The sequence below is a fragment of the Mobula birostris genome, chromosome 4 (genome assembly GCF_030028105.1).
Source record: "Mobula birostris isolate sMobBir1 chromosome 4, sMobBir1.hap1, whole genome shotgun sequence".
NCBI classification, from domain to species: domain Eukaryota; kingdom Metazoa; phylum Chordata; class Chondrichthyes; order Myliobatiformes; family Myliobatidae; genus Mobula; species Mobula birostris.
The window spans coordinates 142,957-157,093 of NC_092373.1; the positions used below are offsets into that span (position 1 = coordinate 142,957).

At 43.3% G+C, this 14,137-nt stretch overlaps 1 protein-coding gene across 4 annotated transcripts in view; it reads left to right on the top strand.

Moving 5' to 3' along the window:
- Positions 1 to 14,137, top strand: part of lrrc31 (leucine rich repeat containing 31) — a 206,668-nt gene that overhangs the window by 130,796 nt on the left and 61,735 nt on the right. For all 4 annotated transcript variants that reach the window (XM_072254455.1, XM_072254454.1, XM_072254458.1 and 1 more), the window contains one exon: positions 8,238 to 8,405. In XM_072254455.1, coding sequence (XP_072110556.1) covers positions 8,238 to 8,405 — 168 coding nt within the window. The remainder of the gene's footprint in view (positions 1 to 8,237; positions 8,406 to 14,137) is intronic.

The following is a 14,137-nucleotide window of genomic DNA, read 5'->3' on the forward strand; positions in this document are numbered from 1 at the left end:
GCAGTGGATATTGTCTACATGGACTTCAGTAAGGCCTTTGACAAGGTCCCGCATGGGAGGTTAGTTAGGAAAATTCAGTCGCTAGGTGTACATGGAGAGGTGGTAAATTGGATTAGACATTGGCTCGATGGAAGAAGCCAGAGAGTGGTGGTAGAGAATTGCTTCTCTGAGTGGAGGCCTGTGACTAGTGGTGTGCCACAGGGATCAGGGCTGGGTCCATTGTTACTTGTCATCTATATCAATGATCTGGATGATAACGTGGTAAATTGGATCAGCAAGTTTGCTGATGATACAAAGATTGGAGGTGTAGTAGACAGTGAGGAAGGTTTTCAGAGCCTGCAGAGGGACTTGGACCAGCTGGAAAAATGGGCTGAAAAATGGCAGATGGAGTTTAATACTGACAAGTGTGAGGTATTGCACGTTGGAAGGACAAACCAACGTAGAACATACAGGGTTAATGGTAAGGCACTGAGGAGTGCAGTGGAACAGAGGGATCTGGGAATACAGATACAAAATTCCCTAAAAGTGTCGTCACAGGTAGATAGGGTCGTAAAGAGAGCTTTTGGTACATTGGTCTTTATTAATCGTAGTCTTGAGTATAAGAGCTGGAATGTTATGATGAGGTTGTCTGAGGCATTGGTGAGACCGAATCTGGAGTATTGTGTTCAGTTTTGGTCACCAAATTACAGGAAGGATATAAATAAGGTTGAAAGAGTGCAGAGAAGGTTTACAAGGATGTTGCCGGGACTTGAGAAACTCAGTTACAGAGAAAGGTTGAATAGGTTAGGACTTTATTCCCTGGAGCGTAGAAGAATGAGGGGAGATTTGATAGAGGTATATAAAATTATGATGGGTATAGATAGAGTGAATGCAAGCAGGCTTTTTCCACTGAGGCAAGGGAAGAAAAAAACTAGAGGACATGGGTTAAGTGTGAGGGGGGAAAAGTTTAAAGGGAACATTGGGGGGGGGCTTCTTCACACAGAGAGTGGTGGGAGTATGGAATGAGCTGCCAGACGAGGTGGTAAATGCGGGCTCTTTTTTAACATTTAAGAATAAATTGGACAGATACATGGATGGGAGGTGTATGGAGGGATATGGTCTGTGTGCAGGTCAGTGGGACTAGGCAGAAAATGGTTCGGCACAGCCAAGAAGGGCCAAAGGGCCTGTTTCTGTGCTGTAGTTTCTATGGTTCTATGGAAAGTTTTGAAAGGGACCTTGAACATCCTTTTCAAACAGAGTGGTGGGTGAAAAAACGAGCTGCCAGGGGAAGCTGTAGAAGTTGGTTACAGTTACAATGTTTGAAGAGTATTTGGACGGGTACATGGATAGGAAAGGTTTAAAGCAGGAGTGCCCAACCTTGGTCATGCTCTTTGGTGCAAGAAATAAATGGGCAGACCATTATTTAGAGAATTCAAAATGCAGAGATGCAAATGGACTTGGGAGTCCTTGTGCAGGTTACCCTAAAGGTAACCTCCAGGTTGATTCGGTGGTGAAGAAGGCGAACGCAATGTTGGCATTCATTTCCAGAGGTACAGAATTAAGAGCAGGGATGTGATGTTGAGGCTCTATAAGACACTCGTGAGACCACACTTGGAGTATTGTGTGCAGTTTTAGGCTCCTTATTTTAGAAAGGATAAACTAACATCACATCTCTGGGTGCAGGGCTTTAGGTTCTTGGATCATTGGGATCTCTTCTGGGGGAGGTATTGTTAAAGTTGAATTTGAATAAAACTCAGGAGACCAGCTTCTTATAGTTACCACAGTTTATTGTGCACCCTCCTGTAGGAGTTTGAGACCCAGTTGTCAAAGGGAAGGCAAGTAAGTACTGCCACCATCTGACAAGGGGCCAGCTCCCTCAGGTTACAGCCATATATTTATACATAGTAAGCCCCGTACATTACTGTTGCAAGATGTTACTTGAACTGGTATGCCCATCAAGTCTTTTTGTGGAAAACTTAGTTACAGATAAGTGAGTCTGCTAGATCAAGGCTTAATTACAGATGGATGTGCTGTCCAGTCCTTATCAGTTATTCCCTTTGCTAGGCCCTAACTTAATTACAGATGGATGATCATTCCTGTCCTTATTGGTGAGCCCTCCTCCCCTACTCAAACGGGAGTACAATGTACAATATTATCAATCTCTCTATGTCTCTGTAAGCTGAAGAGTACTGGTATGAACCTGTCTTAGCTGACTGCTGAAGGCAGAGTTTACTTCAGTTCAAAAATTCCGATTCAGTCCCAATTATTCTTTTAGCCAGAGGTTACATAGGTTCAAGATAAGTTTTATATCCCCAGTTCCTCAGTATGAACTGTGCAAAAGGGGTGGGTTGCATTTGAACCAGAGGGGAACCAATATTCTTGTGGGCAGGTTTGTCTGAGTTCTTGGGGAGGGCTTAAACTAATTTGGCAGGGGGTGGGAAACGGAATGAAGGGACTCAGGATAGGACGGATGGTGAAAAAGCAAAGATAGCGTCCAGTCAGACCGTCAGGAAGGGTAGGACAAAATTGCAGCCAGCAGGGTGAGTATTAGTGCACCAGGGATGCAAAATCAGAAAGGGTAGCAAATACAGTACTCAAAGTGTTATATCTCAATGCACGAAGTATAAGAAATAAGGTGGATGATCTTGGTGCACAATTACAGATTGTTGGGTATGATGTTGTGGCCACTACTGAATCATGGCTGAAGGATGGTTGTAGTTGGGAGCTGAATGTCCAAGGTTATGAGTTGTATTGGGGGGATAGGAAGGCAGGCAGAGGGAGTGGTGTGGCTGTGCTGGTAAAAGACTGGCATCAAATCAATGGAAAGATGGGACATCTTTGTGGGTTCAGTTAAGAAACTGCAAGGGTAAAAGGACCCTGATGACAGTTATATACAGGCCTCATAACAGTAACTGGTATGTGGACCACAGAGTACAACAGGAAATGGAAAAGGTGTGTCAAGAGGGCATTGTTATGAAAGTCAATAGAGATTTTAACATGCAGGTCAATTAGTAAAATCATGTTAGAAATGGATCTCAAGAGAGTGAGTTTGTTGAATGCCTAGGAGGTGGCTTTTTAGAGCAGTTTGTCATTGAGCTATTGGGGAGCAGCTATACTGGATTGGGTGTTATGAACTGGAGACAATTAGGTAAAAGAACCTTAAGAGGCAGTGATCACCATATGATTAAGTTCTACTGAAAAGTAAAGGCTGACATAGCAGTATTTCAGTGGAGTAAGGGAAATTACGGTGGTATGAGAGAGGAGTTGGCAGAGTAAATTGGAAGGAGATGCTGGCAGGGATGTCAGCAAAACAATAGTGTGAGTTTCTGGGAAAAATGAGGAAAGTGCAGGGCAGTTGTGGGCCGAAGGACCTGTATTGTGCTGTATGTTTTCTATGTTTCTATGTATTCCAAAAACGAGGAAATACTCAAATGGCAAAATATTACAACCATGGCTGACAAGGAAAGTCAAAGCTAATGTAGAAGCAAAAGAGAGGACATACAACAAAACAAAAATTAGCAGGAAGGTTGAGGATTGGGAAGCTTTAAAAAAACTATAGAGAGTAACTGAAAGAATTATTTGAAGGGAAAACATGTAATAGGAAAGCAAGCTAGCAAACAATACCAAAGTGGATAGTAAAAGCTTTTTCAAGTATATAAAAAATAAAAAGGGAGATGAGAGTCGATATAGGACCACTAGAAAATAAAGCCGGAGAAATAATATTGGGGGACAAGGAGATGGCAGATGAACTAAATGAGTATTTTGCATCAGTTTTCACTGTGGAAGACACTAGCAGTATGCCAGATGGTGTAGTGTGCGAGGGAAGAGAAATGAGTGTAGTTACAAGGGAGAAGGTGCTCAAAAAGCTGAAAGACTTAAGGGTACATAGGTCACCCAGACCAGATTCACCAGGGAAAAGGACCTTGGTAATTGTGGGGATGACTTACTTGCAGACTGAAATGCTTGAGCATATAGACATTAAGAAAGAGAATATGCTGGAGCTTTTGAAAAGCGTAAAGTTGGATAAGTCTCTGGGAACAGATGAGATGTACCCCAGGCTACAGTGGGAGGCGAGGGAGGAAATTGCTGTGCTTCTGGCGATGATATTTGCATCATCAATAGGGACAGGAAAATTACCGGAGGATTGGATGGTTGCAAATGTTGTTTCCTTGTTCAAGAAAGGGAGTAGAGATAGCCCAAGAAATTATAGACCAGTGAGACTTACTTCAGAGGTGGGAAAGATGTTGGAGAAGATCCTGAGAGGCAGGATTTATGAGGATTTGGAGAGGCATAATCTGATTAAGGATAGTTAGCATGGCTTTGTCAAGGGCAAGTTGTGCCTTACAAGCCTGTGAATTCTTTGAGGATGTAACAAAACAATCTGATGAAGTTAGAGCAGTGGATGTAGTGTATATGGATTTCAGTAAGGCATTTGATAAGGTTCCCCATGCGAGGCTCCTTCAGAAAATAATGAGGCATGGAATCCAAGGACACCTTGCTTTGTGGATCTAGAATTGGCTCGCCCACAGAAGGCAAAGGGAGGTGTAGATGTCTGTATTCTGCATGGAGGACAGTGACCAGTGGTGTTCTGCGGGATCTGTTCTGGGACCCCTCCTCTTTGTCATTTTTATAAATAACCTGGATGAAGAAGTATAAGGGTGGGTTAGTAAGTTTGCTGATGACACAAAGGCTTGTCTGGAGGGTCGTCAGAGATTACAGCAGGATATTGATAGGATGAGAAGTGGCAGACGGAGCTCGACCCAGAGAAGTGTGAAGTTGTTCATTTTGGTAGGTCAAATTTGAAGACAGAATATAATATAAATGGTAAGACTCTTGGCAGTGTGGAGGATCAGAGAGATCTTGGCGTCCATGTCCATAGGACACTCAAAGCTTTCGCTCAGGTTGAGAGTGTTGTTAAGAAGGCATATGGTGTGTTGGCATTCATCATCTATGGTTGGAGTTCAAGTGCCATGAGGTAATGTTAAAGCTATATAATTCCTTAGTTAGACCCGACTTGGAGTACTGTATTCAGTTCTCACTACAGAAAGGGTGTAGATACTATAGAGAGAGTGCTAAGGAGATTTACAAGGATGTTGCCTGGATTGGAAACAATGCCTTATAGGTTGAGTGAACTTAGCCTTTTCTCTTTGGAGCAACGGAGGATGAAAGGTGACTTGACAGAGAGGTATAAGATGATGAGAGGCATTAAATGTGTGAATAGCCAGAGGCTTTTCCCCAGGGCTGAAATGGCTAACACAAGGGGGCATAGTTTTAAGGTGCTTGGATGTATGGATAAGGGAGATGGCAGAGGTAGGTTTTTCACATAGAGAGTGGTGGGTGCGGGGAAGGCACGGCCGGTAACGGTAAGTGGAAGCGGATACAATAGGGTACATTAAGAGTCTCTTAGATAGATACATGGAGCTTAGAGAAATAGAGGGCTCTGTGGTAGGGTAATTCTAGGCAGTTTCTAGAGTAGGTTACATGGTTGGCACAACATTGTGCAAAGGGCCTGTAATGTGCTGTAGATTTCTCTGTTCAGATGAACTGCACCTGAGGGTTCAGAGAGAGATAGTGTTTGAGATTGTGGAGTTACGAGGGGTGATTGAAAAGTTCGTGGCCTACGGTAGAAGAAGTCAATTTTAGAAGACCTAGCACATTTATTTTTCAACATAGTCTCCTCCTACATGCACACACTTAGTCCAGCAGTTGTAAAGCATATGGATCCCTTCTTTGTAGAAGTGGTCCACAGCAGGGGCGATTGATAAGTTCGTGGCGTAAGGTAGAAGGAGATGAGTTATTAACTTCAAACTTTCTGTATTATCACTAGGAGTTGAACTGCACATGCGTATAATGAGAGTGTCTTGGACCTCCAGGTGGTCCACAGCAGGTGATTGATAAGTACGTGGCCTAAGGTAGAAGGAGGTGAGCTCTCGTTATATGCATGTGCAGTTCAACTCTTTGAGTGAAAATGCAGAAAGTTTGAAGTTAACAACTCTTCTCTTTCAACCTTAGGCCACAAACTTATCAATCAGCCCTTCTGTGGACCACTTTCTGGAGGTCCAAGACGCCGACTTCTACAAAGAAGGAATCCGTATGCTCCACGACCGCTGGACTAAGTGTGTAAATGTGGAAAAATAAATGTGCTGGGTTTTCTAAGTTGACTCCTTTTACCCTAGGCCACGAACTTATCAATCACCCCTCGTATTTGCAATGATCTTTCAAAAATCATTGGACTCTGGTATAGTGCCAGAAGACTGGAAAATTGAAAATGTCACTCCACTCTAAGAAAGAAGGAAGGCAGCAGAAAGGAAATTATAGACTAGGAGCCTGACCTCAGTGGTTGGGAAGACGTAAGAGTCAATTGTTAAGGAAGAGATGATGGAGTACTTGATGACACAGAACAGATAGGTTTCCTGAAGGGAAAATCTTGCTTGACGGGCCTATTGAAATTCTTTTCGAGGAGATTACAAGTAGGACAGATAAAGGGGAAGTAGTGGATGTTGTATATTTGGACTTCCAGAAGGCCTTTCACATGCCAAGTTCAGAGCCCACGGTATTACAGGAAAGTTACTAACATGGTTAGAACATTGACTGATTGGTAGGAGGCAGTAAGTGGGAATAAAAGGACCTTTGTCTTGTTGGCTGCCAGTGACTAGTGGTGTTCTGCAGAGGTCAGTGTTGGGACTTTTTTACGCTGTATATCAGTGATTTGGTTGACGGAATAGATGGGTTTGTTATCAAGTTTGCAGATGATACGAAGATTGGTGGAGGGGCAGGTAGTGTTGAGGAAACAGGTAGGCTGAAGAGGGACTTGAACGGTGAGAATGGGCAAGGAAGTTGCAAATGAAATACACTGTTGGACATGGTCATGCACTTTGGTAGTAGAAATAAGTGTGCAGACCATTTTCTAAATGGGAAGAAAATCCAAAAATCTGAGATGCAAAGGGACTTGGGAGTTCTTGTGTAGAACACCCTAAGGGTTAACTTGCAAGTTGAGTCAGTGATGAGGAAGGCAAATTGTGCAACAGTTTCTTCCCCCAAGCCATCAGACTCCTTAATACCCAGAGACTAGACTGACATCTACATCATTTATTATTATATTGTGATTTGTCCTCTACTGTGCCTATTGTCTTGTTTATTATTTACTGTACTGCCCTGCACTGTTTTGTGCACTTTATGTAGTCCTGTGCGGGTCTGTAATCTAGTGCAGTTTTTGTGTTGTCTTACGTAGTCTAGTGTAGCCTTGTGTTGTTTCACTTAGTCTTGTGTAGTTTTGTGTTGTTTCATGTAGCACCATGGTCCTGGAGAACGTTGTTTCATTTTTACTGTGTACTGTACCAGCAGTTTATGGTCGAAATGACAATAAAAAGCAACTTGACTTGACTTGAAATACCACGTTAGCATTCATTTGAAGATGTCTAGAATACAAGAGCAAGGATGTGATGCTGAGGCTTTATAAGGCACTGGTGAGGCCTCACCTTGAGTATTGTGAACAGTTTTGGGCTCCACATCTTAGAAAAGATGTGTTGGCATTGGAGAGGGTCCAGAGGCAGTTCACAAGGATGATTCTGGGAATGAAAGGGTTATCATATGAGGAATGTTTGATGGCTCTGGGTGTGTACTCACTGGAATTTAGAAGGATGAAGGATATTTCACTGAAATCTTTCGAATGTTGAAAGGCCTAGACAGAGTAGATGTGGAAAGGATGTTTCCCATGATAAGGGAGTATAGGACAAGAGGGCACACCCTTAGGATAGAGGGGCATCCATTTAAAACATAGATACAGAGAAATTTCTTTACTCAGAGGGTGATGAATTTGTCGAATTTATTACCACAGGCAGGTTTGGAGGCCAGGTTGTTGGGTGTATTTAAGGCAGAGCTTTATAGATTCTTGATTGGTTATGGGGAGAAGGCCAGGGAGTGGGGCTGAGGAGGGGATAAAAGATCAGCCATGATTGAATGGCAGAGCAGTCTCGATGGGCCAAATGGCTGAACTCTGCTCCTGTGTCTTATGTTGTTCTGGTGCTCTCCCTCCACAACCTCCAGTGAAAGGAGCCCAACCATGAGGAGCCAAGGTCCAGGGTAGGTCAGTCCTAGCAGACACATTGTTTCAGCCTGGTCCTGCCCAATTCAACTTAGAACAAAACTTAAACATCCACCATTGTGGTTTAGTTAAAACAGAAAATGTATTATAATTAGAACTATGCAGTGAATGCATGCTGGCACTAACTTGATCTTTTTTCTAATCTGTTTTGAAGGGAAAACTTTATCCGTAATCACAAAGTTGGAAATCCTGGACCTTTCCATGAATAAACATGTTGGATGCGGTTTAGCAGGTTTATTTCAAGAACTGAAGTGTGTTCCACATCTCCAAGTGTTAAAATTATGCAACTGTGGCTTAACACAAGAGGATATACAAGACTTGGGTAAGTTCTCTCCGATCGTGTGATGATATGGAGTCATGGAGGAGAGAAACAGGCCCTTTGGCCCATCTAGCCCATGCTGAACTATTACTCTGCCTAGTCCCATCAACCTGCACTTGTACCTTATCTCCCCATACTCCTTTTATCCAAATTAGGCCTCACCATAACATCCCTACTTCTGAACTCAGTACATCGATTTATGAAAGCTAATGGGCCAAAAACTTTCTTTATGACCATGTCTACCTGTGATGTGACTTTAAAGAAATTGTGGATCTGTATGAATCACAAAAAGTTGGTTTGCAGGTGCAGCAGGCGATCAAGAAGGCAAATGGAATGTTGGCCTTCATTGCTAAAGTGATTGAATTTAAAAGCAGGAAGGTTATGCTGCAATTGTACAGGGTACTGGTGAGGCTACACCTGTAGTACTGCGTGCAGTTCTGGTCTCCTTACATAAGGAAGGATGTACTGGCTTTGACAGTGCAGAGGATATTTTCCAGGTTGATTCCAAAGATGAGGGGTTTAGACTATGAGGAGAGATTGAGTCGCCTGGGAATGTATTTGCTGGAATTCAGAAGAATGAGAAGAGATCTCATAGAAACATATAAAATTATGAAAGGGTTAGATAAGATAGAGGCAGGAAAGTTGTTTCCATTGGTAGGTGAGGCTAGAACGAGGGGACATAGCCTCAAGATTCGGGGGAGTAGATTTAGGGTGGTGATGAGGAGGAACTGCTTTTCCCAGAGTGTGGTGAATCTGTGGAACTCTCTGCCCAATCAAGCAGTGGAGGCCACCTCAGTAAATATATTTAAGACAATGTTGCATAACCGGGAAATTAAGGGTTTTGGGGAAAAGACAGGTAGGTGGAGATAAGTCCATGGCCAGATCAGCCGTGATATCATTGAATAGTGGAGCAGCCTCGACAGGCCGGATGGCCTCCTCCTGCTCCTATTTCTTATATTCTTATGTTACGTATTCCCAGATCCCTCTGTTCTACTGTACTCCTCAGTGCCCTACCGCTCACCATTTAAGTCCTGCCTTAGTCTGTTCTCCCAAAGTACAACACCTCAAGCAGGGTGGACAAAGGAGAGGCAGTGGATGTCATTTACTTGGATTTTCAGAAGGTGTTTGATTAGGTGCCACACCTGAGGCTGCCTAACAAGATAAAATCCTATGGTGTTACAGGAAAGATACTGGCATGGATAGAGGAATAGCTGACAGGCAGGAGGCAACGAGTGAGAATGAAAGGAGCCTTTTCTGGTTGGCTGCCAGTGACTAGTGGTGTTGCTTGGGGATCAGTATTGGGACCATTACTTTTCACATTGTTTGTCAGTTACTTAGATAATGGAATTGATGGCTTTGTGGCAAACTTTACGGATGATATTAAGATAGGTGGAGGGGTAGGTTTTGCTAAAGAAGCAATGAGATTCTGAGACAAATTGGAAGAATGGGCTGCATGACTGTCTGGTATGGGAACGGTTCTACCCTCAATCACAGGACTCTTCAGGGAGTGGTACGGACAGTCCAGTGCATCTGTAGATGTGAACTTCCCACTATTCAGGACCAATGCAGACTGGGAGATCCTTTGGCTGAACACCTACGCTCTGTCTGCCAGAGAAAGCAGGTTCTCCCAGTGGCCATTTTAATTCCATGTCCCATTCCTATTCTGATATGTCCATCCATGGCCTCCACTACTGACAAGATGAAGCCACACTCAGGTTGGAGGAACACCTTATATTCCGTCTGGGTAGCATCCAACCTGATGGCATGAACATTGACTCCTCTAACTTCCCTCCTCCCCTTCTTACCCCATCCCTTATTTATTTATTTACTTACTTACTTACTTACTTACTTATTTTCTTATTTATTTATTTATTTACTTACTTACTTACTTATCTATTTATTTATCTATTTATTTATTTACTTATCTATTTATTTACTTATTTATTTACTTATTATTTATTTATTTATTTACTTATTTATCTATTTATTTATTTACTTATTTACTTATTTATTTATTTACTTACTTACTTACTTATTTATTTACTTACCTACCTACCTACCTACCTACCTACCTACCTACTTACCCCTTTTCTTCCTCTCTCTTTTTTCTCCCTCTGTCCCTGTCACTATATCTTCCTCTGGTGCTCCCATCCCCCTTTCTTTCCCCCTAGGCCTCCCGTCCCATGATCCTGTCTCTTCTCCAGCCTTGTATCCCTATTGCCAATCAACTTTCCAGCTCTTAGCTCCATCCCTCCCTCTCCTGTCTTCTCCTATCATTTCGGATCTCCCCTCCCCCTGCTACTTTCAAATCTCTTACTAGCTCTTCTTTCAGTTAGTCCTGACGAAGGGTCTCAGCCCGAAACGTCGACTATACCTCTTCCTATAGATGCTGCCTGGCCTTCTGCGTTCCACCAGCATTTTGTGTGTGTTGCTTGAATTTCCAGCATCTGCAGATTTCCTGGTGTTTGCACCTCACACTTATCTGGGTTGAACTCTATCTGCCTCTTCTCAGTGCAATTTTGCATCCTATCAATGTCCCGCTGTAATCTCTGACAGCCCTCCACACTATCCACAACACCCCCAACCTTTGTGTCATCAGCAAATTTACTAACCCATCCCTCCACTTCCTTATCCAGGTCATATATAAAAATCACAAGGAGAAGGATCCAAGAAGAATTATGAAATTATGAATTATGAAAGCAAGCTAGCAAATAATATCAAAGTGGATATGAAAAGCTTTTTCAAGTATGTTAAAAAATAAAAGAAATAAGAGTGGAGATAGGACTGCTAGAAAATGAGGCAGGAGAAATAATAATGGGGGACAAGGAGATGGCAGATGAGCTGAATGAGTATTTTACATCAGTCTTCACTGTGGAAGACACTAGCACTATGCCTAATGTAGTGTTTGAAGGAAGAAAAGTGGGTGCAATTACTGTTACAAGAGAGAAGGTGCTCAAAAAGCTGAAAGACCTAAAGGTACATATGTCACCTTGACCAGAGGAGCTGCACCCTAGGGTTCTGAAAGAGGTAGCATTAGAGATTATGATGGCATTGGAAATGATCTTCCAAATATCTTTGAACTCTGGCATGGTGCCAGAGGACTGGAAAATTGCAAATATCACTCCACTCTTTAAGAAAAGAGGAAGGCAGCAGAAAAAACTATAGACCAGTTAGCCTGACCTCAGCGTTTGGGAAAATGTTAGAGTCAATTTTTAAGGATGAGGTGATGGAGTACTTGGTGACACAGGACAAGATAGGACAAAGTCAGCATTGTTTTCTTCAGGTAAAATCCTGCCTGACGAACCTGTTGGAAATCTTTGAGGAGATTACAAGTAGGATAGATAAAGGGGTTACAGTGGATGTTGTATATTTGGACTTTCAGAAGGCTTTTGACAAGGTGCCACACATGAGGCTGCTTACCAAGTTAAGAGCCCTTGTATTACAGGAAAGTTACTAACTGGTTAGAGCATTGCCTGATTGGTAGAAAGCAGCGAGTGGGAATAAAAGAATCCTTGTCTGGTTGGCTGCCAGTGACTAGTGGTGTTTGGCAGGGGTCGTGTTGTGACCACTTTTTATGCTGTATATTTGGATTTAGATGATGGAATAGATGACTTTGTTACCAAGTTTGCAGATGAATCGAAGATTGGTGGAGGGGCAGGTGGTGTTGAGGAAACAGGTAGGATGCAGAAGGATTTGGACAGATTAGGAGAATGGGCAAGAAAGTGGCAAATGAAATACAATGTTGGAAAGTGCATGGTCATACATTTTGGCATGTGTGGACTAGTTTCTAAATGGGGAGAAAATCCAGGAATTTGAGATGCAGAGGGACTTGGGAGTCCTTCTGCAGAACACCCTGAAGGTTAACTTACAGGTTGAGTCGCTGGTGAAGCAGGCAAATGCCATGTTAGCATTCATTTCAAGAGGTCTAGAATACAAGAGCAAGGATGTGGTACTGAAGCTTTATAAGGCACTGGTGAGGCCTCACCTTGAGTATTGTGAACAGTGTTGGGCCTCTTACCTTAGAAAAGATGTGCTGGCATTGGAGAGGGTCCAGAGGAGATTCACAAGGATGATTCTAGGAATGAAAAGGTTATCATTCGAGGAAAGTTTGATGGCTCTGGGTCTGTGCTCGCTGGAATTCAGAAGGATGAGGGGGGGTATCTGTTGGGGAAGGAAAGGGAAGAGCTCAGATAGTAGAGAGCACCCCTGTGGCATCTTGGACCTCCAAAATGTGGTCCATAGCAGCGATGACATCATCATCAGTGTCAAAATGGCGACCACTGAGCTCCTCCTCTATCTTGGGGAACAGGTAGTATTCCGAGGGTGCCAAATCAGGTGAATAGGGCGGGTGTTCGACGAGTTTGAATCCGCATTCCTGGATGGCAGCCATTGCCACTGTGGACTTGTGGGCTGGAGCATTGTCCTGGTGGAAGAGCACTCCTCTTGTCAGCTTCCCACGCTGAATCTTCTTGATTTTCTCCTGTAGCTGTCTCAAGAGATCAGTGTAGTAGGCCCCCGTAATAGTGTGACCCTTTTCCAGGTAGACCATCAGCCGCACTCCCTTTGCATCCCAGAAAACGGAGGCTATCACCTTGCCTGTGGGCATCACCGACTTGGCTTTCTTAGGAGCTGGAGATCCTGGGTGTTTTCACTGTTCCGATTGTTCTTTCGTTTCTGGTTGGAAGTGGTGAATCCAAGTCTCACCCATGTTTATGAATTGCTGGAGAAATCTCTCAGGATCTACCTCAAAAATGGCTAGATTGTCCCTTGACATGCTGTGCCGAATTCGCTTCTCATCAGGCCCAAGGAATTTCAGGACCCAGTGAGCTGACACCTTGGTCATTTGGAGTTCGTTGTGGATAACTGCATGGACGCATTCCTGGGAGATACCCAGCTCTGTGGCAATGTACCGCTGTGTTATTCATCGATCTGTCAAGATCATGTCATGGATGGAGTTTAATACAGACAAGTGTGAGGTATTGCACGTTGGAAGGACAAACCATGGTAGAACATACAGGGTTAATGGTAAGGCACAGGAGTGCAGTAGAACAGAGGGACCTGGGAATACAGATACAAAATTCCCTAAAAGTGGCGTCACAGGTAGATAGGATCGTAAAGAGAGCTTTTGGTACATTGGCCTTTATTAATCAAAGTATTGAGTATAAGAGCTGGAATGTTATGATGAGGTTGTATAAGGCATTGGTGAGACCGAATCTGGAGTATTGTGTTCAGTTTTGGTCACCAAATTACAGGAAGGATATAAATAAGGTTGAAAGAGTGCAGAGAAGGTTTACAAGGATGTTGCCGGGACTTGTCAGTTACAGAGAAAGGTTGAATAGGTTAGGACTTTATTCCCTGAAGCGTAGAAGAATGAGGGGAGATTTGATAGAGGTATATAAAATTATGATAGGTATAGATAGAATGAGTGCAAGCAGGCTTTTTCCACTGAGGCAAGGGGTGAAAAAAACCAGAGGACATGGGTTAAGGGTGAGGGGGGAAAGTTTAAAGGGAACATTAGGGGGGCTTCTTCACACAGAGAGTGGTGGGAGTATGGAATGAGCTGCCAGACGAGGTGGTAAATGCGGGTTCTTTTTTAACATTTAAGAATAAATTGGACAGATACATGGATGGGAGGTGTATGGAGGGATATGGTCCGTGTGCAGGTCAGTGGGACTAGGCAGAAAATGGTTCAGCATAGCCAAGAAGGGCCAAAAGGCCTGTTTCTGTGCTGTAGT